Here is a 27,152-nt window from a genome sequence, read left to right as displayed (position 1 = left end):
AGTTATACTGGTATAAGATAAGGCTGAATTTAAACCACTCTAGTTATATGGGTATAACCTCCTGTGTGGACAGTCTTATTCCAGTATAAGAATGTCTTTTCCTGATTTAATTTACATTTCCTTGTAAACTGTTTAAACTACGCCAAAAAAAAAAAAGCCACACTTATTCTGGAATAGGAATGCCCCCTTGAGGAGTTCTACCAGTATAACTACAGTGGTTTAACTATACAAGTATAATTATACTGGTGTCACTGGTGAAACTTTCCCATATAGACAAATGCCTAAGCTTAAGTATGTGCTTAAGTGCTTTGTTGAAAAAGGATGGGGTTACTCACATGCTTAAAGTTAAGCATGTGCTTAAGTCCTATTGAAGTCACTGGGACTTGAGCACATGCTTAGATGCTTTGCTGAATCAGGGCATCTGTTTTGTTAATCTTTAATTAGAACACTAATGAGGACTCATAATTAGCCTGTAAAGATTGGCTCTTAAAAGCTTTCTCCTATTTATTTCTTGACATTGATTTTGAAAATAAGTAGCTTTATCAGTTATTTTTATAATGTCTACACTGCGGTCATCAGCTGAATGTTCAATGTATTAAATAACAGTGATTGGTGGGCAGGGGTGTTGTTTTAGTTGGAAGAAATTCCAGAAATTGTCAGTAATCATCTAATAGTGTCCAACCTCAAGGAATCATGTTTGGTCCTGGGAAAATAAGGCTTCTAATAATAGTACAGCTGAATGCTGTCTCTGAGAAATTCACTATTTGGTTTCAAGGGAATGAATCAATATTCCAGTTTATTTGCTGGCCTTGTTTTCTTGAGTGGTATTCTTACAAGGTTGGACTTACCCCCAAATTGTGCCTCCTCTCTGTATTTCTCAGGTGTTTTCATTTAGCAGCAGGTTAAGGCAAGCAGCCATAGTGTGACTAAATGTGAAAAAATTCCATGTTTCTAATACGCCTCCACTGATACTGTCTAAGGCAAGGTTCTTTATTTTTTTTAAAAAAGCAGGTTCATTGACCAAGGCATGATCTTTCACCCAACACTGTTATAGACTCTTTCCGAAGCCTGATTCTTTAAAGATAGTGAACTGGTGGACTGCTACATCCACACAGGGCCCCATCAAAATCAAATAATGAGTCTCTGTGCAGACACAGCAGTCCATTTGCCCCCTGTCTGTTGTAGGATTAGGGCCCAAGATGCTACAACATCATGTCCATTCAGCACTTCCCATACTATGCCCTAGAAAATGTGAAAAAGGGAAACATACAGAAACTCCATTCCTGAATCTAAATTGATCCTGCTACGAAGACGTCCATTACTATGAAACATTCCTGCTATTAGAAAGCAGTGCTGCAAAACAATATACATGTGCAAATATCCATTCTTGGTGTCTGCTCAGGAGCTCAGAGTCTGCATGAGTGACTGCCAGTGAGCGCACAGCACTCCCCATCACCCTTTGTTTTCTGCTTTTAACTGTTTACTCCCAGTTTTTGGTGAGACAAAGCTGTTTGAATCCTGATGAGTTATCTTGATAAGCTTGTTTATTACTCATCCCACCAGAGGCATTTACGAGATTCTCTGAGAGCCTGCAACTGCCCTCCCCATGTGCTTGGGAAGATCTCATCACTGGCAGAGCTTCCACCTGCTGCCTTCCACCTTCCACCTAAAGTCCAAATCTGTGGGAGTGTCTTGACTTCAATAGCTCTCCCCACTCCCCGCCCCCCCATGTGCAGTTTACATACCCAGTAATCTGCAGCAGATTCTGGCCTACGGAGTTTGCTAAACCAAAGCAGGCAGAGTTTACCTTGTTTTGACCGCCTGAGGGAACCAAACGATTGAGTGCAGGGAGGGATGGGAAGGAATGAGAAAAGCAGGATTTGGAGATGGCAGAGCAAATAGCACTGGTAAAAACAAAGGAGTAATCAAAGATCACCTGTACTGGGAGCAGTCCCTAGGCTCTCAGCCCAGACAGAGAACATCAGGTTTGCCTGTCCACTTTCCGATGCTGCCAGCCTCTACTGGGGCCAGGTCCACACCACAGAATTAGGTCAACGTAAAGCAGTTTATGTTGACCTACTCTGTAAGCGTACACACTACAGTGTTCCTCCTGCTGCTGTAACTCACCCGGTACACTGACTTAACATAAACACCTTGGCAAGAGGCGTAAGACTTAATTCGATGTAGTTCATAGTTTGTAGTTACTTGCATTGCTGAGAATGTCAGTTTCACTGCTGGTAGGGTCCCTGTTTTGAAATTGAGCCCCCAGGGCAGGAGAAGTGTTCCAGCTGTGAGCCTTGCAATGCTGACAGCTGGAGCCTTGCAGCCTGTGGTGAGAACCTGGGCTGTGGGCTCTGTGCATGGCTCAGAGATGGAGTCTCCCTGCCCGGCACTGAGAGCCCAGGCTCTCAGCTCCCCCAGAGCTCCCACCTGGGAGCCCGACTGCCAGGCGCCAGCTCCCCACACTGCCCTTCATAAATCAGTGGAAGGGCTCCTCGTGAGGATGTGTGCCACAGGCAGAGGAAGGGCAGTGTGGACATGAAAAATGGAGTAATTACTGCAGTGTAATTGTGTAGCACAGACAAGGTCTCAGACTAGGATTGTTTAGTAACCCACCTATTTGGTGAGAACTACTAAGGTGTTGTTACTGAGTTCCTTCCTACCAACCTGGCCCTAGTGATTCAAGTTGAAAACTGTCCATCCGTCGAGGAAGATTAATTAAAAATTCCCTTTCAGCTCCCAGGCCAAATTAATCTGTCTGTTTAGTTGTCATAGGAAATACACTAACAGAGCAAATGTAGAGAGAAGTTATATCATGTCACAACTATTATTTAAAGCTGTATATTTTGGCACTAGTACATACATGCTGCAGTACCAATGTTCATACCTTTGCACCTTTGATGACATGGGGTGAAATTCCTACTGACTTCAATGGACCAGGATTTCACAATGGTTTAATTGATACATTTTAGGCCCCTTGCCCAAACAAGTAAATCTACAGTGTGTGTTCAATATACCGGAGTACAGCAAAATGAATGCTGTGCATAAGCAGTGTGTTATATATGCTAAAATTAATGTATTTTATATTTGTATTAATTTGAAGAGAAATAGGCCGGCACTGACGTCCAGGCACTCCTATCTGTAGTTTTTATTTAGACTGTAATTGTAAACTTGAATGAAACCTGGAATAACTAGGTTTAATGGTACAATGTTCAATGTCAAACACGAGAACTATTTAATATGGATCTAAACTTTGCCAAAACATTTCTCAGGAATAAGCTCTTGCACTGTAGGCACTCCTGTATGATATTTCAGTTAAGTGCAATTGAAATAAGCTCTTTGGTGGTTACCATTGCCAAATAAAATGTTTACAAAACAGATTTTCCTTTAATCAAAAATTAAGATGTTGGACATTGGGCTTCCAAACTGCTGGTGTCACAAATGATGCTGTCACTTTGGAACAAGATGATTGTCCAGTATAGTTCATACATGAGCTTTCAAACACTGTGCTCCTCAAAACTGTTGCACTTTTCTTTTTCGTGGGACAATAATAACTCGGTGCTTAGTCTATGCTACATCTATTCCACACACTGGGCCAAGTTGTGACAGAGACAGAAGACATTATGCAACATCGTGTCTAAATTTTCATGAAATTGTATTTGCATGTAGATCTAGATGTTAACTAATGAACACACTGATCTTTGTAGTGCTTATTATTTATAGTCAGTTTATTATTCCTCATGCTTCTGTTTCTGTTGCATCTAGAGTACAATATCAGGGCCTTCTTAAAGATAATTCAATAGTTACCAGCTTCCTCTTGGAGTGGAAGAATTCTCGTTCTCAAGAGTGCTAACATAACAATAAACTAGCTTAGTGTTTGTGATCATGTCTCCTGCTCGTGATTGGTCCAAGACACTCCTTTCTGGTCTGTTCTCATGCTAACTGGCTGGGTCATTTCTATATTCCAGCTTGTAAGCACTTTGAGGCAGGATATTGTCTAGCTATCTTTCCTGAGGCACCTACAACACCTTTAGGCATGGTACAAGTAATGCATATTGCACATACTTCATATTAAAAATACAGGATAGTTTATGAAGGATTAAGAAATGATTAATTTATGTTGTAGTAAATTGCCATAGATTGGTATAACCATCTATAGCACCTTGTACTGATGTGCTTATAGCTAATGCTAAGTTTTTGTCACGAATATTTTTAGTAAAAGTCACCTACAGGTCACGGGCAATAATGAAAAATTCAGGGAAGCCCGTGACCTGTCCCTGACTTTTACTAAAAATACCCATGACAAAAGGGGGAGCCTGGGCAGCTGCGGGAGGAGAGGGTTAGGAACTCCAGGGTCCCCCTGCTGGAGCTGGGAGCTCCTGGGGTCCCCCTTGCTGCCTGCAGCAGCTGGGAGCTCCGGGGGTTCCTCTCGTTGGTCCCGGTGCATGGGAGCAGTGGGGATCCCCCCGCCGCTGGGTTCCCCCTGCCTCCCGAGGTGGCCATGAGCAGCTGGGATTCCTTGCCGCTGGGTCACCCCTGCTGCCCGCAGTGGCAGGGCATAGCACGGGACCCCCCTGCCACCCGCGGAGGCAGGGAGTGGCCAAGCCCCCCCCCCGCCGCCCATGGTGGCCAGGAGCTGCGGGGGAAGGGGACTGGGGACCCTGCAGCTCCCAGCCAGCACTGGCTAAAGTCACAGAGGTCTTTGGAAGTCCCAGTGATCTCCGTGACTAAATCGCAGCCTTACTTATAACTCTCTATATCACATATTATTCATGCCTGTTACATGCTTATAACCTCTATTAATCATTCACTATAAACTATTTGTTATAAATTATTCATTAATATATCCTTAATATAAAACATGGCCTACAGAACAACAATGATGCTCAGAGCTAAAGGAGTAATTCCTTTAGCTCAGAGAATAGGGCAGGGGTCGGCAACCTATGGCACGCGTGCCAAAGATGGCATGCGAGCCGATTTTTAATGGCACGCTGCTGCCTGCCGGGTCCCAGCCACCGGCCCCACTCAGCCCGCTGCAGAATCCAGCCCGGGACCCCGGCAGGCAGCAGCAAGCCATTAAAATTCCTGCCCGCCCTGGCCCGCTCTTCTCCGCTCCCCCGCGGGGGCAGGGTGAAGAAGCTTGGTCCTGCCAGCTGCTGCAGGGCAGGCAAGCTCCCCCTCCCCCACCTCTTCCCACAGCGTGCTGGATTCTTGCCCTTCCTCCTCTCCTTCCCTACCGCCCATCAGCTGATGGCCCTTGCGAGGGAGGGGGAGAAGCCTAGCCAGAGCAGCGCCGGGGAGGAGGCAGGGAAGGGGGCGTTGAATCAGGGCATATCCCCTCCAGCTCCCTGCTGTGAGCCACTCTGAGCAGGGGGCTGGGAGCACCCCCACGATCCTAGCCCACACCCCCAGCCATCTGCCCTGACCCCTACACCCCCACACACACTCCCAGCCCCCTGCCCTGACCCCTGCACCACCCTCACACACTCCCAACCCTCTGTCCTGACCCCTGCACCCCCCATGACCCCAGGCCTGACTCCAGCCCCCCCCACATGCCCATCCCCCCCACCCCATGCCCTGACTCCTGCACCCCCCTCACATGCCCCCAGACCTCTGCCCTGACTCCTGCACCCCCCCATCCCATGTCCTGACTCTTGCACCTCCCATATTCCCACCGCCACCCTGAGCACCAAACGGGAGCTCCTGCACACACACCCCCACATTCCCACCTGCACCTCTTGCACCAAATGGGAGCTGCCAAGGTAAGCACTCCACACCCAAACCTCCTGCCCCAACCCTGACCCCCTCCCTCATTCTAGCTCTTGGCCAGGCCCTACATCCCAACCCCAGCCTGCTCCTTCACCCCCAGCCCTGTGCTCAGTGCACTTCCACCCTCAGCTCAGTGCAGAGAGAGAGGAAGTGAATGGGCTAGAACCAGGGAGAAGGTAGGTACCCACTCTATGTGGGCAGGGCCGAGATCCCAGACCGGCAGCGGGCTGAGCCGCTCAGCCCACTGCCGGTCTGGGGTCCCAGCCGCTGGCCCTGCTCAGCCCGCTGCCGGTCTGCGGTTCTGGCTGCCGGCCCCTTGCCAGCCGGGGTCCCAGCCGCCGGCCCCGCTCAGCCTGCTGCTGGCCTGGGTGAATGGAACCCTAGGCTGGCAGCGGGCTGAGCTGGCCGGCAGCGTAAGATCAGCATTTTAATTTAATTTTAAATGAAGCTTCTTAAACATTTTGAAAACCTTGTTTACTTTACATATGACAATAGTTTACTTATATAATATATAGACTTATAGAGAGAGACCTTCTAAAAAATGTTAAAATGTATTACTGGCACGCGAAACCTTAAAGTAAAGTGAATAAATGAAGACTCGGCACACCACTTCTGAAAGGTTGCCGACCCCTGTAATAGGGGCTGGTGCTGAAGGTTCCAGCTGTGATACCTGCTAGCTGCAGTGGTGTCCATGTGTCTGTGCCAATATTCCATCACGTTACTTCTTTTTAGATGCTCCTGTCATCAGCTTCTGTGCATTGTTCTGCTTCTTTGAATTAGAGATGGGCTTGAGCTGCAAACTGCAGATGTGGAGCCAAATTCAGGAGAGTCCAGATCCGGGGGTTTGGCTTGGGCTCATCTCTACTGTGAAGTTTGCAGAAAAACATCATCTACTGATCATGTGAATGAACTAAGGTTCCATGGTAGGTTGAGGTCTCAGTCTCAGTGTCCAGGTTTGCTTCAGTATTGAGAGCATGGAGTGAAGCCAGAGCACAGCTGTTCACAGGTGAACAGCTTGTGACTCCCTTTTTGTCTTCCATTAAAAGAAGATATGTGTGTTAGCAGTAAATCAAATGCTGAAATGATGCAAATTTGTATTGACAACCCCTGGAACTTGCAAGAAGTCAGTTTTCCCACTCCTCAGTTATGCACCTCAAGGCTGGAGAGACCAAACAGAGGCAGAGGGAGTCTGAAGAAAACACTCCGGACACTTTGCAGAACTGAAGACTCCTTTTCCCCCCTCGCTGCTGAAAAGATGAGCCTCCTGAAGGATAACTGTAAGCACGGCCTCATCTTCGGCAGTGCAGTGTGTCACACTTGCTGATTTCCTGTGGGTCTCCCTGTTGAACAGCTAACAGTGGGAGGGAGCCTTAGCTGATATTGGGACTAGCTGTGGGAGGAAGAATCAGTTGATAGTTGGATGATGTCTATATTCAGGAGTCCAAATATTTAGATGACATTCAGACACATAACCAGCCTCCAAATACAAATAGCTTCTGATAGCCTCAGTATCCTTTCTCTGCCTTCCCCTATGGCGTAGGGCTGTCCCTGAAGAACACTTCTCTCTCTGATATAAGGTTGTCTTTTTGGAGCAAGGGGGAAGCTGGGTAGCCTGCTCCAGCTCACTCCAGATACACAGGGGTGGCTAACTTGGTACACTTTGATTTAGTGCTCCAGCTAGGGTGGAAGAGGTGGTTAAGGTGCTAGGTGGGCGCTTTTGAGGCCTTTGTTCTATTCCCTGTTCCACCACAGACTTGTGACCTTGGCCAAATCACTTAACTCTCTGAGCCTCATCGGTAAAATGCAGCTAAGAGCACTTCCCTACTACACAAGGTGTTGGGAGGATAAGTATGCTAAAGATTGTGAGATATTTAGATTCTTCAGCAATGGGAGCCCAGTATAAATACCCTAGAGTTCTATTTCCCCATCCAAAGTCCCTAAGCATATACTTAACTCTAAGTATAAACTTAAGTCCCAATTACTTTAATGGGACAAGCACATGCTTAAACTTAAGCAGTTGCTTAAGTACTGTTCTAAATAAGAAAGAATTTAAGGGCTTAAGCCCTTAATTAGCAGGGAGCAAAGGAGCTTTGCAAAATCAAGGCTAAATGTAGGTATGGATTTTTGCAGAAAAGGAGGTAGGCACTTCCACCTCACCTCTTTCCTTCCGTAGGAGGACTGGGAAATATTTCTGACCTTTTAACACTTACATGCTCAGACATCCCACAGTGCACTGACTTTCTCTTCAGAAACAATGGAGCATAGAAGCAGATTACATTACAACATCATTTGGCCAGTATTGATATCATAATATGACCAACAGTGGTACAGTTTTACCTATATTTTATCTAATATTGGTATCATTTGGATGCTTAAAACAAAAACAGTTACCCATAGCATATAACCCAGGCAAGCTTGTACCCAAGTAATGAATTTATAGTGTTTTAATAGACTGCAAATTTCAATATTGGTTTCATATAGAATTTCCCAAACAAAATGGAAATAATTCTTGCAGAGCCATTTTCTTGCATATCAAAGAACCCCAGTTTTCTATTTCTGTTAAAGCAGTAGCAGCTTGAGAGGAGAAAGTATAATGATGGCAACTTTCCAATATCCAGGGAAATGATTTCTAAATGACAGTTTATCGTTAGTTAACATTTATACTAAGGTAACACCTAGAGGCCTCAACCAGATTGATGCTTAAAACAGCTACAGTAAGTCAATTTCAAAAACAGAAATGCTGACTTATCTGCTCTGGCTTCTTTAGTTATCTTTGAGCTGGAGGGAATGATGTGCAGCTCTGCTTTTAAATGGCATGTCACACATTTCCTGAGATTTGTGTATGGCAATTAAGGAAATGGGGGTGTGTTTTGGGGGAAGAGAGATACTGGTGGGATGGTGGGTACTTATTGTCTTTTACATGAAGAAAACATATGTCTTTACAAGAAATCTTGTTCACCCTTTTCCAAGATACACCTACATAGCATGCTCATGTGCAGCAATCATTTGCACAAGGCATTTTTGGGTGAATCATAAATCGAAGGGGTGGGTGGAAAGGTGGGTGCATGTGCATATTAAACTACATATGTATATCTCCTAATTCTTCTTGCTTACACTCTCATAAACAGGAAAACCAATGTGTTCATTTAGAAAGATGACCTGTGTTCACAGTGGGGATAAAAAAGCCCAGAGACCATCTCTGTACACATTCACTGTGTCCCATTGCTTGACTTCACTGAAAGTTTCATGCCATGGTTCATGTGGTCTGAACGTTCTGGATTGTTTGATCCAAACTGTTTCAAGCATTTCAGGCATGTTGTTTCACTAGACCAGACAGCACCCCTGTTCTTCAAAGCAGAGAAATTTATATGAATTACACTTCTCTCCCTCATCACACCCACAACACTGGCACTTTTGAAATTTGAAATTATTGTTGCTTCTTAATTATTTTTTTTGAAAACCTAGATAATGTTCATTTTTCTTAAAGGAATAACAAGGTTGAGAAAAAGAATATCAAATTCAGATAGGGCCATCACTTACCGAATGTAAAACATTCTCTTTATGCAACTGAGTACAAAGCTATGAATCAACATACTTCTGAAGCGCAGATGCAGGTAAAAGTTAAGATAAAAGTTATTACATTGAGTAATCTCAGCCCTCTGGTACTGAGTCCAATTATAGCTCTCAAGGGATTCTCAGGCAGCATATGCTCCATGGAGGATCAACACACATTTTCTCTTTGACGAATATGAAAGCTTTTAATATGTGATTAGATATGGAGCAGAAATATTAAAGGAGACTGGCAAAGGAGAAAAATGGGCTATTGTCCGTTTTTGCTTCTCTGTGATGTATAAAGAAAAGCTGAAATCTCCCATATTCCTGCTTCCTTCTCCCACAATTTTTTTCCTGCTGTTTTTTACATTAGAAATTCAGGTCTCACTTACATTGGGTTTTTCCCTTTTAATACTGTTTGGATGACCAGAGTATTGATAAGGTTATGACATCATAAGTCCCAAGGAAGAAAAAACCAATTAATTGAGAGGGGATATGTTTGGTTATTTTTGTTTTTGTTTGTTCTTAAACACTCATGTGTTTTGTTTGTTTGTTTTTGTTAATGCCAATTAAATTTTTGGAAGAAAAGATCCCTTTGTTAAAAATCCAATGCCCTGCACCTTCGGTTATCAGAAAGCAGAGAGAGTTTGTAACCACTGCACTGGGGACACCCCTGGAAACATTCCTGTTATATCTAACATAAAAACAAGCAGGATTTTTTGTTTGGCAGTTGGTGGTGAATGATTTGTTTATTTATTTAAATTGCAAAAGAGACAAAACTTTCTGGTCAAATTGGAAAGAAGCTATTTATAATATCTATCTTCCTTTTCTTTGATGATCACCTGAGCTTGCTTGTTTGTTAAAGTGATCATGTCTTTAAATGTATTCAGACACTGCGAGAAACTTGGTGCCAGAAAAGCTTGTTTGTTAAGAGGATTTATCATCCTTTGGTCAACGAATAGTAAAAATGAAATTATGCAGCCTGTGGTGGTCTAATAGTTGGATCCCAATAAACCATACATTAGTGCTGTAGGCCTGGATTTAGAAATGGGTTCATCCTTTTTATTCTACAGAAAAGTAAAAGCTGGATCCGCTGTAGAGCAGGCCTTGCTTCTGCTTTCAATGAATCTATCAGAGCTTTTTTTAAAAAAAATCATGTAAAGTAGCATCTGGCATTAAGGGCTCAAGGAGACCAGTGGCAAACTCTTGTTGATTTCACTGGAAGCAAAAGTGGACCCCAAGGGCTTAATTCAAAGCCCACTGAAGCCAGCAGAAAGACTGCCACTGACTTCAGTGGGCTTTGGATCAGGCCCTCAATTACTAGAAATAGACAAAAATCTTTCTCCGTCTTCAAATTCCTCCCTAAATCCCAGTTACTACTTCAGAGATTCTTTCCTGCTCAAGGCCTTATCTGGAGAGAATCTGAGTGGTCCCAAGAGGTGCTGAGCATCCTTAACTCCCATTGACTCAAAGGGAATGGGAGGGGACCATTTGCAGAACTGGGGCCCTTGGAATCGGCATCATCTTGGCTGGGTAACCTGTAAATGCTCAAGCTGACTTTAGCAGGGCTCCATGCAGGTACAGCCGTACGCCTGTATGCTACACAACAACCGATTTATTGAAGTCTTGTGGTATCTAAACTACAGTAGTGGCTTGATTCTGCTTACACTGAAGTTCCTGACTCCACTCCCTTTTCCTTAGAGGAGTGGAAGATCAGGTCCTAGTTTTTCTCACATCTCCGCTATAAACTTGGGCAGGCCAGTGTTCCTAGTTACAAAAACCGATAGACATTTTTTGTTTGTTTGCATATTTAAAATGTAATTGTCTTTTTAACCAACAATTTAAAACCATTTTCCATTCCTCCTCTGAGGATTTCTGATCTAAATAAATTATAGCTTTAGAGAGTTTAAGCCCAGATGGATCATTAGATCATCCAATCTGACCTCCTGTAAATCACTGGCCATTCAGTTTCACCCAATTATCCCTGCATTGAGCCCAACCACTTGTGTTTGACTAAAGCCAACTTGTGTTTATCTAAAGCATATATTCCAAAATAGTTTGATAATGAAAGAATATGTGTTTCTTTAAGAAATAAGCTTCTTCATTATAGCCTAAATAGTGCATTGTTACTTATTCCAAACAATCGCTGCTAAACTTCCCCATGGTATAGGAAGAAGGGTTTGGAGGAAAAGAAACCACAGAGAAGTTGCATTGCAAACTATAAATGAGAAGAGTCACACTGCCTCCTTCCCCCCCCCCCGCCCCCGATAAAGGCATTCTACTGTGTATCTTACTTCCCCATTGAGCTCTTTCTTCCTAGATAGTCGGAGTATTCTACACCACTGGAGTTGAGATGTGAGTTCTCTGGACACATGACTTTTCCTGCACTTTGAAAGAAAAGTTCCTTTGCAAAGTCCGCAGTGCAGGAGGGTGGAGAAAGGAGAGAACACTACTTCCTGCCCCCTTCCTCCTCCCCCCCCCCCGCCCCAAATGCTGGCAGATCAATGCCAGAATAATACTTGCATCGCATGTTGCAAGCCTTCCTCAAACTTCGTTGCAAGGCTCATTGGTCTCCTCGGCTCCATGCATTTCCATAAACGATTAAATGTTCCTTTTAATGTTCCCATTAACTTGTTTAACTTCCCAGTGTCAGCCTTTCCTTCCTACTGCCAAATTAACAAGCACACTCATTCCCTATACAGAAACACCGGTTCCACGTTAGCAGTAAAACCTCCAGTAAAAATACAGCTAGCCCAGTGTAATAAAGAGTACGGCTCCAGGAAGATTTATTACTCTGAACAGCTGAAAGCTTACATCTTTGTAAATCACATTTTTATTAATGAAACATGAGCAGCACCATAGCTTTTCCTGACCCCCTAGGCATAGCTGCATGAAAAGGCAAAGGACAACCTTGCAGAAGAATCTGTGAACTATGAAGATAAATGATAGAACCCTGTTCTTAAAGTCATTTTTATTGGTTGTATCTTACAGCTGATTACAAGGAGAGCTTTAACACCATCGGGAATATTGAAGAAATTGCATACAATGCTGTGTCCTTTACTTGGGATGTCAATGATGAAGCCAAGGTGAGTTGCAGCACAGAGTGGATGTATTGTTATTATGCTATTTATAAATATAACCTTCCACCCCATTCACCATTAACAAGCATATGAAAGACAGAAGTGAGCAAGTTCCACATCCTCAAAGCCAGCGCAGTGAAAGCTTGGTCACTCACTGACTGATGGCGTGATGGTGGAATCTCTACAAGGCCAGGTGATGTGTGAGAGTAGGAGCCCATCAAGAGGAGACTCCTGGAGGAATGTTTCAAACATAGCCAGGTCCCTGTCTACTAAAGTGAGGTGCAAAAAAGTGACTGTAAAAATGGCATAGTGTGGGTCTATATTTATTGACTTTCAATAATTTCCATATAAAATATGCTCAGTTTTACACATAATAAGAGGGTGATTTTTTCTAACTGCCAGATCTGCCAACCCAAGCTGAGATCTGAGACTCAAGCTGGGGTCTTCCCTTCTCATGCATCATCACCAGTAAGAAAGATTCTGCAAGCCAAATTATGCCCTCCAGGGTCTGCGTGCCATAGTTTTCAATGGGGTTGTAGATGGACATGAGTATAGTATACCTCTTCTGCCTCATAAGTGGTGTCATCATAAGGCTTAATTAATCTTTGTTAAGCTCTTTATATTTCTGTGGAATCCATCATCCAAGACTGTCAAAATATTTATCGTTATAATTTAGTCACTTTTAGGAACTTGGTACAGTACTACAATTTAAGGGAAAAGATGAATGCGTTTCACAGGGGCAATTCCCTGTAGTATGCCCCTTGTGGTCTCTCATGGCTCTGCAGGAGCATTGCATTCAAAGCTCACTTGGGTTTTTCAATCAGTTACCAAGACTATGGTTCAAAACATGTACCCCCTTGGTGGGGTCTGATTGGTTAAGTCTTTCTCCAAAGTGTAACTCAGTTCGTTAGGTGCCCCAGTTCACGCCCCACTTTGGATCTACATGAGAGTCCTGATCAGGAGGCCTCCCCAGTCCCCTTCCTGAAGCTTGGACTGTACTTCAAATGGTCACTGTTTCTTAGGCCAGGAGTCCCCAGCTCTCTTCCCTGGAGCTGGGTTGTACCTTAGGCTGGCTGTAGGGCCTTAGCCAGCTTCTCCCTCCGCTGGCTCCTTTTCCTTAATTAGTCCTCAAGCTCAGAGGGTTCAGCAGGCAGCCTTCTCCTGCTGATGTCTGCCCTGCTATGAGGGAGGAGGCAGGTGGCATTATGCCAGTTCCCTTCTCCCAACTCATCCCCAATTGGGTTGGGTGAGGGGGAAGCTTTGCCCAGCCCAGTCTACAAGGTTCCTGGGCCCTTACAGAAACAGTAATGGATTTTTCTCCCAAACACTGCTTATTCCTGGGGCTGCTTCTTTTCCACCAGTACCTCTTATTTCCTGCCTTTGCATACATCAGAACCTCCCAAAATCTTAAAGGGTCTTGCCATGTGATGGGAGGGTCTGGACCTCTGGGCCCCACTACCCTGTCACATACTGATACAACATGCAATCATATGGCCATGTAAAACTGAGGAAAATTGCTTTAGAACCAGTGAAGGTGACCCAGCATGAGTGCAGGAATCTGACCAGCCATCAGGAGTGACTATGAATGAATGTGAGAAGGGCAAGTGATATTTTTTTCCTGAGTTTCCTATTTCAAAGAAGGTGGATTTTGCTATTGAGAACAAAAGCTACGGCTACAGCTGGTGAACATTTTTCATTTACAACTTTTCTGTGGTGGGGGAGGAGGGAAGGGAAACAAAAAATGGACTATTTTCTTCAACTGATCAGAAATGAATTTTTCCTAAATGATGTTGTGTAGGAATATTCTAATTCTTTTTGTTTTCATTCTGCTTCAAAACCGAAAAACATTCAAAATTGTGGATTTTTGTGCAAAATGAAAAATCTGGTTCCTGCACAGCTCTCTTAGATGAGAGCATTCCTGCCTGCAGGAATAGATGTAAATTCTGACTAACATAATTTATTCATGGAGATACAGTTAATCAGAGATTGAACTGAGTGCATATTCATGTCGAGATTATATGGCTACCTAAATCAGTATGAGTTTATCTAAACTTTCACCTATTAATGCTTAGCTGGATTTCAACTGGCAATTTCTGGGCTTTTCCAATTTTGTATTGGCATGCAGGTCATTACATTAAGCTGTACAGATGCAATGATATGTGTGAGAAATGAAAAGCTGTAGGTAATGCTAAAAACAAGCTTGTATTCTCTAAGCTTTTGTCAGCAAGCAAAATGTGCAGTGTAAAAAAGCTTTTTAGAGATCTAGAAATGATAATAAATATTGAACACTGTCAATGCTCAATAGATTATGGGCCCAGCTTCATTTTAAATACAAACCACACTGTACTAATGTAGCACAAAGGGGCTGACAAACCCAGAAGGACAGATACACTCCCAGCCTAGGTCCCCTCTCCATCCTACCACAGCAGCGTTCTACTCATAGCAGACTGCACTCCGAACTAAGCAGCAGCCTCAGCCTCCGTTCCCCCAGCTGTTTGTGGATTTAACTGGGAACACGGAGATTATTTTAAAAGAGATTTTTATATTTAATCCATTGTAGAAGAAAAAATACAGTCAACACATCTTTAAAACAAAGGTGTTGAAAAGCTCCTGAGTTCCTTCAGACCCTGGGCCTTGTTAAACGGTATAATTGTACTCGGCCTAGTTGCCATGAAAAATTCCTCTGGGACTTCCAACCCAGCCTGCCCTCGCCTCATGCCCAGGAAAAGTAGGTGAATCCAGCAGGGTGTCCAAGAAAATCCAAGGTGGGAAGGGAGAGCCAGAGCTGCATGGACCCCTCATAGAGGGCCTCTCTCTTGCTGGCACCCTTGTGTATATGGTAGGAGCATGATAATGGTAAGGACACTGGCATGGGGAAGTTGGTGTCCAAAGTAAGTGGTGGGGCTGGCAATTAGATATCCCCCTGCCCGGCAAAAATATTTGACACCCCATCACACATCCTTCCAAAATCATTTCTGCCCCGCCCCCCTTGCAAATAAAGATCAACTAATCAACTTGGGGCTCTTCCTACAATGAAGGCTAGAATCTGCCTCCTTCCGCTCCTGCTCCCTCCATTGTGGAGAGAAGGGAAAAAAGAAAGGCAGCTGCCACAAGGACTCTTTGTTTAATGAAGGAGAGGGGATTAAAGACCTGGGTGTCATAGGCCGTACTTATAGGATGGGGGACTCTATACTGGGAAGCAGTGGCTCTGAAAAAGATTTAAGGGTCATGGTGAATAATCAGCTGAACATGATCTCACAGTATGATGTGGCCAAAAGGACTAACATGATCCTTTGGTGCATAAACAGGGAACTTAAGGAGTAGAGAGGTTGTTTTACCTCTGTATTTGGCAGTGGTGTGACTGCTGCAAGAACACTGTGTCTAGACTGGGTGCCCACAATTCAAGAAGGATGTTGATAAACTGGAGAGGGTTCAGAGAAGAGCTACAAGAATGATTAAAGGATGGAAAAGATGCCTTGAAGTGATAGACTCGAGGAACTCCATCTGCTTAAGTTAACAAAGAGGTTGAGGGGTTACTTAATTATTGTGCGTGAGTACCTACACAGGGAACAAACAGGTAAAACATGAGCCAATGGCTTGAAGTTGAAGCTAGACAAATTCAGACTGGAAATAAAGCATACATTTTTAATAGTAAGAGTAATTAACAATTGGAACAACTTACCAAGAGTTGTGGCACATTCTCCATCACTGACAACTTTTCAGTCAAGGTATGCCTTAGGAATTATTTTGGCCTTTATTAAACAGGAGGTTAGATAAGATGATCATAATGGTGCCCTCTGCCTTTGGAATCTATGAAATTTATTATTTTATAAAAACTCATTATTTGAAATCCAATCTCATGATTTCTGGGTGCCTGGCTCCTGAATTTTAGCTACTTGGCGTTGGCAATTCTGTAACCAGCCACAACTGATACTGTCAAACCGTACCTGGCCAGCACACCAGCGGCTTTAGAGAGGTACGCCTCTGCCATTCCATGTGAGATAGGAGCAGAATGGCCAAGGGAGCTTTCTCCCACTCTGCCACTCCAGTCACTCCCTCTCCATAATGTTAAGAAGGCAACTCTCTCTTGCATCACTGGGAATTTAAAATAATACGAGCTAATGAGTCTTTTTAGGACAAAATAGTGCTGCCGTGCTGCTATGCATGACGTCACTATGCATGACGTCTGGAGAACCTGTTTCCTGCAGCAGTTGTTCATGGAAATGCATGGCAGCCTGTGCTTAGTCATTGACATGATCATCAAATATTTGACTCAAAGTGGACTTGAAATCTATGTGTATTGACAAGAATGAGATGGTTAGTGATAAATGTGGGAGATGCAGTTAGCGGGTTATATGATAACACGATAGGTACAACTTGCTGCGAATTACTACCATACACTGAAACGTATTGGCCAGCACACACACACAGTGAGCTCGGGATGTGATTCCCTTGCTTGTGTACACATGCTCGGTCTGGGTTTTAAGCGAGCTAGTGTGAATATAAACAGCAGTGCCGCTGTGGTACCACTGGTAGCAGGAGGGCAGGCACAGCTGAGCTGTGCCAAGTACAAACCCACCTGAAACCAGTGGGTATGTACTCAGCCGGGCTCAGACATGCCCTATCTCCAGAGTTAGATTTTTCCTTTCTCCGTTATTGCCTGCTCCATCTGGTGGGCAGCTGATTTAGGGCCAGATCCTCCCCTCCCCCCCCATATTCCAGCTGAGTGGAACAATTTGAGGAGAAAGATGCTACTCAGCCTGAGTAAGGGAGTCAAGATCTGGCCATCAGCAAGGGAAGGCTGTCCAGAACTTTCACACAGAATATCAGTTTGGTCTTATGTAAAGGGAACAAACACACACAAAGAATTCAAGCAGAGACCTCTTTTATCTCCTCAGTTATAAGAGAATTACAGCTTCAATAAAGCCAGCACATCTTGCTTTAATCCTTGATTTTTGCACTGTTCCTTAGTGTAGCTTGAAAGAGGAAGAGGAATCGTTCTCTATGAACCCGATACATAGCACACTGAATTCAATGTGCGTCTGTCCACCCACTTTAGTGGGCTTTGGATCTGGCTCCCTGGCAGAAGAATCATTTTCTTTTGCCAATTAAGGTCCTTCAGGACTTGATCCTACTGCCACTGAAGTCAACAGCAACAGTCTTACTCAGTTGAGTGAGAGCAGGAGTAGGCCCTCAGTCGCACACACTTCCTCCTCCTTCTGAATGCTGACTTTTCTTACTGATTTAGGCTAACTCCATGGGATTTATTGGCTAGATCTGGGGCCCAGAGGGGGTCAGAAGAAGAGATTTCCAGTTATGTTAAGCCTCATCTCCAGCTTCCTCAGAAGAAAGACACTGTAGGTATTAAGGGAATGTCACCAGAATGGGAAAAAAGATTTTATCTGGCAAGTAACCCATCTCACTTTCATTCCCCACTTGGTCTTTATGCACAGAATATCTATATTTAAGAGCAAGGTGATGAGCTGGTTTCTCACCTAGTTTAACATGAAGGCAGCCTTTAATGTTGGTAAAGGAAGATGAAAAACAAATAACTAAGCGTGGAATGGCTATGTGAGTATAAAAAGCTAATATTTCTGCAGTGTCTGTCCTGCTGTATTATAGATGTGCTGAAATCACCGCTGGTTGGATAACAAAGATCTAGTGGAACTTTGGCGACAACATAACTCTTTCTTTTCTTGGTAACAGTTACATTTTCAGTTTGACTCATGATAAAATTTGAACTTTCAGAGAAAGTAATTAAAAACCAGACCAGAGACCACACTAGCTTCATGGAAACATTTCCCCCTAAGCTGCACAAACTCTTAAGATGTAGCTGAAAATAAATTGGTGCCTTGAGCATGATTAATAGAAAACGAATTTAAACAGTTAGGACTGAGCTACATCTGGGCTTTCTCCATGATGAAAAAAACATGCATACAGGCAATTTACGTCCCGTGATTATTTTATATGAAGGTCAAGGCACCAATTCAGTGCACAGTTCATGAAGAAAAATATCACTTTAATGCAGATGCAAAGCAGTATGTAGATTGGGTTGAGGTGGTGCATTGTGGTGACCTATGCATTTCTGTATAGTCAATATAGATAATGTGTTTTGTTTATCTTGTGAGCAGTGTAGGTTTTATGATGGCCTTACCTATTCATAGCCTTGCTAAAGCTATATCAAATTCCATTTCACTGGGGAAGGAAGACATTAATTATTAATGATTAATTATTGTTATTATTTGTTTGTATTACTGTAGCACCTAGGAGCCCCAGGCCTGGACCAGGCCCCCATTGTGATAGGGGCTGCACAAACACAGAACACAAAGAAGTCCCTTCCCCAAAGATTAGTCTTTTTCAAACTTTTTTTTTTTAATTTAAAGTTGGAAGGAATAGACATTTTGTATTTGAGGACTGGTACCAGAACTTCTGTGGGTATTAGGCTTGGAGCCAGGTTTAATAAATCATCCCTCTGTATATGTATAAAGAGGATAATAAAACTGCTTGTGGTAGCAAGCAAGGTTGAAATTTCTTTGTATACAAATGGTTCAGTAAATATGCAGATGGGATTAAGGGCAAATGGCATTTTTATGTAGCTGCTGGGGTGTGGTGTGGGTTAAGGAAGCTTCAAAAGAGAAATGTAAACATTCTCTGGAGACATTGGTATTGAACTAAATCAAAGGCCTTACCTTTGTATAGGATTTATAAGGTAATGCATGGCAAGAGAAACTATAAAGCTGCATTTATGGTATATAAAAGCGATGATGGGATTGATTTTCTTTTTCCAGTGAACAGACATGTAGTTTAACTCTTTGGTGTCACAGTATGGAATGTGGTGTTTCAAAAGCTGAAGACGGATCAGTCCTCTAAAGAACGGAGCTCTGGGGATAGACTACGTATATTGGCAGTGATCTATAGGCAAATGGTTGCTCAGGGTTTAATTTTTTGCTGTAAAAAACTGCAATCAGTTCTTTTTAAAATGATGAAAACAAGAAATGCAAACAATAATAAAAGGTTTATATGTTACAGATTTAATGACTAAAGACCTTTACAGTGTATAAAAGGTAGGAGTCATGTTGGCTGGATTAAATGATAAAGGGAAAATTAATCCCTGAACCTTCCATTCTCTCCTGGCAGGTAGCTGTGTTTTGTTTTTTTTTTGTCTTGTACAGCACTAATTACCCTGCCTTTGTTATCAAATGATAAGTAATCCTGATAATTGCTGCACAAGAGAGGAACTCCTCCCTGAAAAGAGGCAGAGATTTTGGCTATAGGTTTCCCATATGAAACAATATAGGCTGGTCTCAGTTTCTTATTTGTTTAGGCCAGTTCTGTCAGCTTCTCATGCATCAAACATTTCTCCAGTTTAATTTTTCATTGTCAAAGTGCAGTAGCTCAGGTGAGCAAATGGATGAAATACCACGATTGTCTTATTGCTCAAACATGTTCCTCACATCCAGCGGAACCCCAGCTAAAGTTCTCTCCGCACCAAAGATACAACCAAGGCTCTTTCCTGGTTGCAGAACTTAGTTAAGGTCCTGTCTACCCTACATATTGGAGTCGTATTTGTGAATGAATTGGGGGTCAAGTGCCTGTAGTCAGAATCCCAAATACAGTTGTATATGGAATATTAGACAGGACCTTCGGAAAAACAGCAGTACTGTTATTATAGCTTTTTCCAAGTCTATGTTGTCCAGCCATATGACTCCACCATGGAGGAGGCCAGGGCAAGAAGGCTCTGGGACCAAAGAGTATCTTTGAATGTGACACTCTTGTTTTTCCTGACTCCCGACTGTCAGTGTGTGAGGAAGAATGGGCCTGGGAGCCTGGTATGATTTATTTTGCACCCTTTCATGGCTAGTTGCAAAGTGTGTTCTGCTACCTCAGGAGAGGCTGTTTGCACTCTCAGCCTCAGACAAGAGTAAGGTTTACATGGGTGTTATACAGGGAAATGTGGACCCCACTTGAAGGGGCAATTGAAATCACTATTGGTCAGAACAGCCCACATTCCTTAGTCATTGCCTCAGGAAGTGGGGAGATGAGCATTGGGTCAATATTAGGAAGGGGAAGGAGAATCTTCAGTAGGTTAGTTGAGTTCCTTTCACTGCAGAGAGATGCCACAATAACTATTATGGCCAGAGCTAAATTCTTCTAGAGGGGAAAGGAGAGTAACAATGTAGGAAGTCAGAGGAAGCTATAAGGGAGAAGGATGGTGCTGTAGAGGATTACAGGCTGGGTGATCCAACAGAAGAGGTTCAGCATGTTCTTTTTCCATGTTGTTGCTTTTCACCTCATACCAAATTCCAAACGTGTCTTCCTCTGTTCCCAGGAACAGCATATATGGGATGGTGTATAATGCATTTTAAGAAGGGATCAAAGCTGGAAGCTGAATTCATAGTTATCAATAGGACAAGTGGAAAGACTGGAGTATGGTTCAGCTTTTATGATTTCGTAGAACATATATAACAGAAAAGGCATCTGCTTTAGAATAATTTGTATGCCAAGAGCAATTCTACTGTCTGGAGCAAAATAGTCCATGTTTCAAATTCTAGTCCTGCTGCTTGTGGTAGTTTGATTTTTTGTTGTGCTCTCTGCTGCCTGCCTACCTACCAATCTATTTCTAAAGCATCAGTCACCATGGTATCTAAGTGCCATCCTGTCTAGGACCAATCAGTGGAGTCAAAAACTCTGTAAAAATTGAAAATGTGCTGATAAATAATTTAAGGACCCCCCTGAGCATTCAAATAATTAATGACTGGTCAGACAAGTTTTCCAGAGGCAAACCCCAAGGGAGCACCTTGTCATCTTCAGTGATGTGAAATAAAATAATAAAATAAATTCCAAGAAGCTGTATAGTCTTCCCACCCTACCATGTTGTAAATTGCTTTTCCAGATCAAAAGCCTGCTTTAAAGGGAAGCTAATAGAAAAGTGTTCTGAGACACAAACTCTTCTGAAAATCAATGATCTGTGTTAATTCTAATCAACCTATCTATCCTCATGGTTCAAATGAGACAACATTAAGCACAGTATGCCAGTCCTCACCTTCATATGTGTGCCATGAATATACAACCATTGACCATTGGAGTGATGAAATATCACTATGCAAGATTAAGATATTGAATTTTATTGTGTCCATCTATTATTTTCATTAAATGATATCTGTCTCTGTAACAGGGATCTTTGTAATGTTACAGAAAAATGAAAGACCGTTGCAACTGCTAGCCTATCTTCTGTGACTTACTATTTCTCCTACCTCCAGAAATGTAGGCCAGAGAGAATACACAGTGAAGGAATTGGATAAGATGGGGGCAGTGCTTTATGGCTCATGTGAGCACACTGTGTGCTTCAGAGTGCCTCAATGAGCAACCTGTTGAGCAAACATGAAGTGCAAATGTGGCGTGGGTTTCCCCTCACATTTTTAATGTTGCGTTCGGTTCCTTCCGGTGCAAAAATATAGACTAAAATGTAGCAGGACCAGATTCTCACCTCTTAAGGCCCTTCACCATGCTCTAGCAATGTAAAGCAATGTTTACGTTCTCTATAAGGCCCTGTCAGAACAGTGTAACAGAGACTTAAGGTAAATGAGCGTAAGGCCCCCTGTGTTTCCAAGAAATTTGCACCCATGTCCACCCCTAACCTAGGGAACTGGATAGGCTGGGCTCTAAACTGAAGCAGAATAGCACTATCTGTTTCAAAATCAGTTTCAGGTAGGGCCCTTCCCTGATGCCTTCCCCTCATTTCAGTTAAAGTTCAACTACTTGATTTGTAAATGCAGCAGTGTGATACAATCAAGTGCAGAAATGCTGCTGTGCCATTAGCTCAGTCAGGCAAACAAGCTTTGCCAACTCCATCATAAACTACCTTGCGGTAATATTAACTCCTGCAGTTAAAGTGCCCCTCCCCCAAAAGCGACACCAGCTCTGTTCTTTTCTCTGGATGCAAGCTAGCACAGAGATATGAGGGGCTGGACTTTATGAAAATGTTCCCTGTTAAACAAAATTCTTTCCTTTTGTGGGTGGGGAGAGGCCTCTGCAATTCCGTGATGTCTCTAATTCTTATACCATCCTGAGGATTCCCACCGCCTACAAGTCTCTCCTCTGCACCCTCAAAGTCCCACGGCAACAGCTTGTGTCCCTGCAGATGAGCAGGACTTTGGGCTCTCTATGGAGACCATCAAAGCTCTTCCTCTAGGAGTCAGTAAATTTTACTCCAGAAGGTTTCATTGCCATAACTTAGGTAATTTGTTTTGGCTGTTTTTCTTTGTATCCTCTTAGTATAAAGTGCTTAATTTTCGTCTATAGGAAAGAGATCAATCTAATCAAGTTAAAACATAATCAGCACAAACGAATAAATGATGCACAGGTACTTCAATGAGAAATAACTAAAAGCAACTGGATTTTTTAGTATCACATTTTTCATCTTTAAAATCCCATGGGGGGTATTCTGGATTGGGAGAAATCAGTATTTCAGAGCAAAACTAATAATTTATTATTTGTATTGTGATAGCACTTAGGAATGCCAGTCCTGCACCCGGACCGCACTCTGCTAGTTGCTATCCAAACACAGAACAAAAAAATGGTTCCTCCCCAAAGATCTTACAATCTAAGTATAAGGCAAGAGATAGCAGGTGGATACAGGCAGACAGACCAGGGGAATACAAGGACACAAGACAATATTCATCAGCATACCAGCTGCCTAACTGTTCTCAAGTTTTATGTAAACTTCATGGCAAAGAAGAGAGCTAAGAAAGGATCGGAAGAAGGAGAATGAGGCAGCTTCACAGATGTTTATGAGGAGTTTGTCCCAAGTGTTTGGGGCAGCAAGATTTTTTTGTTTTTAAATTAACAATGTGTGGGGATAGGCCGTGAAAGTAAAGACACGTAGCTTATGTGTGATCAGCAAGATTTCAACGCAGCCTGGGTCTGAGAGGTCTGAGTCGAAGATGACACCCAGGTTATGGGCCTGAGTGACAGGGAGCATGTTGGTCATGTCCACACGATGGAGAGGGCTTGGGGAAAACACTGGGGGCTCTCTTTTGGCCATGTTGAGAATGAATTGATGGCTGGACATCCACAAGGAGATGTCAGCGAGATGGGCCAAGATTTTAGTTCAGAATGAAAGACAGATGCAGAGTAGAGAGGTAGATTGGCAGCACTGAGATAGTAGTTGACTTTAATAACAGTATCTTTTTTGGATATATGGTTTGTGTTGGTTTGGTTTTTAAATGAGATGACCTTTGCTTTAATCTTTGCCAGACATCTCCATAGGTCCCAAGTGTCCTATGTTTAGTAGCAATTTCAGAATAACAGTTTGCACAGCATTTTAATGTAACTTCTGATCTCCATCTCTCTGCTTCAGATTTTCATCACGGTGAATTGCCTGAGCACGGATTTCTCCTCTCAAAAAGGAGTGAAAGGGCTTCCTTTGATGATTCAGATAGACACATACAGCTACAATAATCGCAGCAATAAACCCATCCACCGGGCCTACTGCCAGATCAAGGTCTTCTGTGACAAAGTGAGTGAAGATGACATTGTGAAAGATGGAGGGAGCCCATATCCAAGGTCTCCTTTTTCTCTTTTAGGTGCTTGCTATCACCAATATTTGGAGTGGCTTCTCCCCTCTCCTCGAATGGGTTGGGGCCTGGGTTCTTTTATTTTTTCTTGGTGCATGGAGCCTCCACACAAAGTGACTCCTCACTGTGCCCTATACACAGGGCTGCAGTCCCTTGAAAAATCAATGATAACCCTACAAGCTGGAAAGGAGTGTAAATCCCAGGACACAGGGGACAATAAGGTAAATAATAGCAGCGCAGAAACACCCCTTCAAAAATAACAGTGTAACAAAGGGAGGGGGAACTTTACTGGGAACAGGAACATAGGATCTGGGAAAGGAAGGGATTAAGGTTAACTAATAAACATTTCTAAATAAACCATTTTCTGCCTCCTTATACTCACAAACTCCTCCGACCACACCTCATCCCCTGACACCTTAGCGGGGTTAGCCAAGGCTGCATGTGCCGAGATGGAGAGCTGCAGTGCAGTGACATTAACCAGCTTAACCAGAAGTCACCTTACTTTTACTTCACCCCTTGTTGGGCAGGGCCCTCTCCTGATTCCAGCCAGGCTTGCTGGTTTCCTGGTCTGAAATTCTCCTAGGGTCTTGGCTGGCTGTCGGTAGCTGTCGCTCTGTCTGGATGTTTTTCGCAATCGTCCTGCTGCTGCTTGATCCAGGCAGCTAAAGTCTCAGAGCATGCAAATGCCCTTCCAGGGAAGGGAGAATTCAGCAGGAACTCCCTGAGCTGCACTTTCTCTCTCCCAGCTCCAAAACTCAACAGAAACCCCAAAACCACCTTTCTTTGTCAGTCTGTCCCTTACCCGGTTTTGAGGCCTGGGACGTGCAGGAGCTCAAACTGGATGATCACAGTGGGTCCTTCTGGCCTTAATGAGTCTATCCACAGTGGATCAGCTTCAACAGGAGAGACAGAGGGAGACCCATATCAGAATTTCCTATAACTCAGTAGTTAGTGCACTCTCCTGAGCGGTGGGAGACCCTTATTCAAATCCTTTCTCCACCTCTGGCAGAGTGGGGCAATTAAACCTGATCTCTCACATCCAAGGTGAGTGCTCTAACCACTGAGCTAAAAGTTATCAGATGGTCACCTTCTCCAGCCAGATTTTGAATGGGCCCTGATCTGGTGGGTGTGCTCAGAGGCAGGGGTGTGCACAGGAATTTAAAATTTTACCCCTTTGGGAGGGGCACGTTCTGTGCCCCCACCAAGGCCCAGGGTTGGAGGAGCTGTCAGCTCTCGCCGTGGCCCCCGGGGCTGGAGGAGCTCACTCTCCCCAGCCCCTGCTGCGGCCAGAAGGAGCTCACTCTCCTCCCTCCACTGCAACCCCAGGGCTGGGAGGAGCTCGCTCCTTCCCCACATTGTGGCCCTGTGGCTGGAGGAGTTCTGTGTCCCTAACAATTACCTGCTTGCCCCCACTTGTGCACACCCCTGCTCAGAGGCTGCCTACTGGAGCAGGCCCTGCACGCGACTTACGCTGGTGAACACCTATCTTCCCCTCATTCATGAATTGCTCTGGGGCTGAGGCAGGAGACTGGCATCTGGACACTTAGAGGGAGGCAGCAGTGTACGTGCAAAGAGGCAGAAACTTAGGTTCCGAGGGAACTTTTACCCTGAAAACTTAGGTGCTAAGTGAGTCTAGGTACTTACAGGGTTCAGCTGGAGTTTTGTGGATTATAGTGGAGCCTCAAACTGGAATTTAGGCACCTGAACAAATCTGAGATGTGGGCACCTAAGTCTGGCAGTTGAGTGCCTAAGTGCCTTTGTGGATCCTGCCCTAAGTGACTTAGGCACCTAAGTACCATTGAAAGTCAAGGGGTCTCAGGAAGCTAAATCATTTAGGTGCTTTTGAAAATGTTACTCAGAATTCTGATTCCCATTTTACAGATGGGGGCAGAAAGTTAGAGGCACGCCAAGCCACAGGGAGTCAGTGTTAAAGTAAGTGTGAGATCTCAAGCGCTCCAGGCTTCTAGACCTTTCCTCAGATCACGATAGCACTCCCTCTCCTTTTATCCACTATCTCCCTCACAAATTCCCCCCTCCTTCTAGCACCCTCTTGGCAACAAAATCTTTGAAGGCTAATCAGGCAGTTTTATGAGTGGAGAAAAAATGTTGAAAGTAATTAATGTAAATGTATGCGCTGAAGTCATCTTAAGGCCTAAGTGCTATATTTTTAATTGTAACTTTGAATGTCAAATATTTACAGAGATTTAAAGCTACAACTGGCTGTTAAAAGCTCAGTAAATATCAAAGGAATGAGTGTTTTTCATCTACCCATTTTTAAAAAGCAATTAGAAAAATATGAACTATTAAAAAAATTAAAAAAGGAAGAAAGACATCTAGAGCACAACCTCAGCAAGGGTGACCTGCAGATTTGAATTATAAATGTTCATTACTTTGACTATCTATCCACCTAATTGATACTTCACATTTCCAGGCTAGGAAGCAGGAAATGAATGCTGAGACATTTAATCAAAACCATCTTAAAGTAGGAGAAAACATCACGAGGGTAGTTAAAATGTTACACACATCAAAACTATGTTAAAGATGTGGGCTGGAGAGCACAGGGGATTGGGAACAGGATATAAAACCTTTTAACTGTAGGTTGTCCTAAAGGCTGATAATGACTGAGATTCATCCCTCTCTGAAGGATGTTTAGCGGCCTATGTGAAATGATTTGATGGGGTCTCAGTCCAGTTCTTAATGTGCAAGAGTTCACTTCACTAAACTCCATCACCATTGGTGCTCACTGGCACTTTGTGTAGATATTGGGTCCTGATTCTCCGCTCCGTTACGCAGGTATAAATCAAGATTAACTCCACTATGGTCAGTTTGAGTTACACTGATGTAAAATGCTTGAAAGTGAAAGGAGAATCAGGTCCCAAGTATTGGTTGGGCAACGAGATTCAACTACCCTCTCTGCTCTCTCCTATACATACATGTGTAGTCTCATATTCACCTGGTTACCTCCTTCAGCATCAATCTCCTTATGAGATTTGATGGACAGGCCTGGCTTCTTTTGGTTCCCACCTCCCACTCAGCAGAGTGTAACTTCTTTATTTTCTTCCCATATGAATTTAGTTGGCAGTGCCTACACCCACCTTGCTTCTTTCTGGCAGGTCACCAGGTCAGCTTGGGAGAAAAATTCTAAGCACTGGGAAATCCCCACTTATTTGCCAGA

General features: G+C 43.5%; 1 protein-coding gene across 3 annotated transcripts in view; it reads left to right on the top strand.

Moving 5' to 3' along the window:
• Positions 1-27,152, top strand: part of GRHL2 (grainyhead like transcription factor 2) — a 106,568-nt gene that overhangs the window by 46,687 nt on the left and 32,729 nt on the right. For all 3 annotated transcript variants that reach the window (XM_075125021.1, XM_075125022.1, XM_048841383.2), the window contains exons 8-9: positions 12,313-12,407; positions 23,761-23,919. In XM_075125021.1, coding sequence (XP_074981122.1) covers positions 12,313-12,407; positions 23,761-23,919 — 254 coding nt within the window. The remainder of the gene's footprint in view (positions 1-12,312; positions 12,408-23,760; positions 23,920-27,152) is intronic.

This window comes from Caretta caretta, chromosome 2 (genome assembly GCF_965140235.1).
Source record: "Caretta caretta isolate rCarCar2 chromosome 2, rCarCar1.hap1, whole genome shotgun sequence".
In the NCBI taxonomy this organism is placed as follows: Eukaryota; Metazoa; Chordata; order Testudines; family Cheloniidae; genus Caretta; species Caretta caretta.
This window is presented reverse-complemented; position numbering and strand designations above follow the sequence as displayed.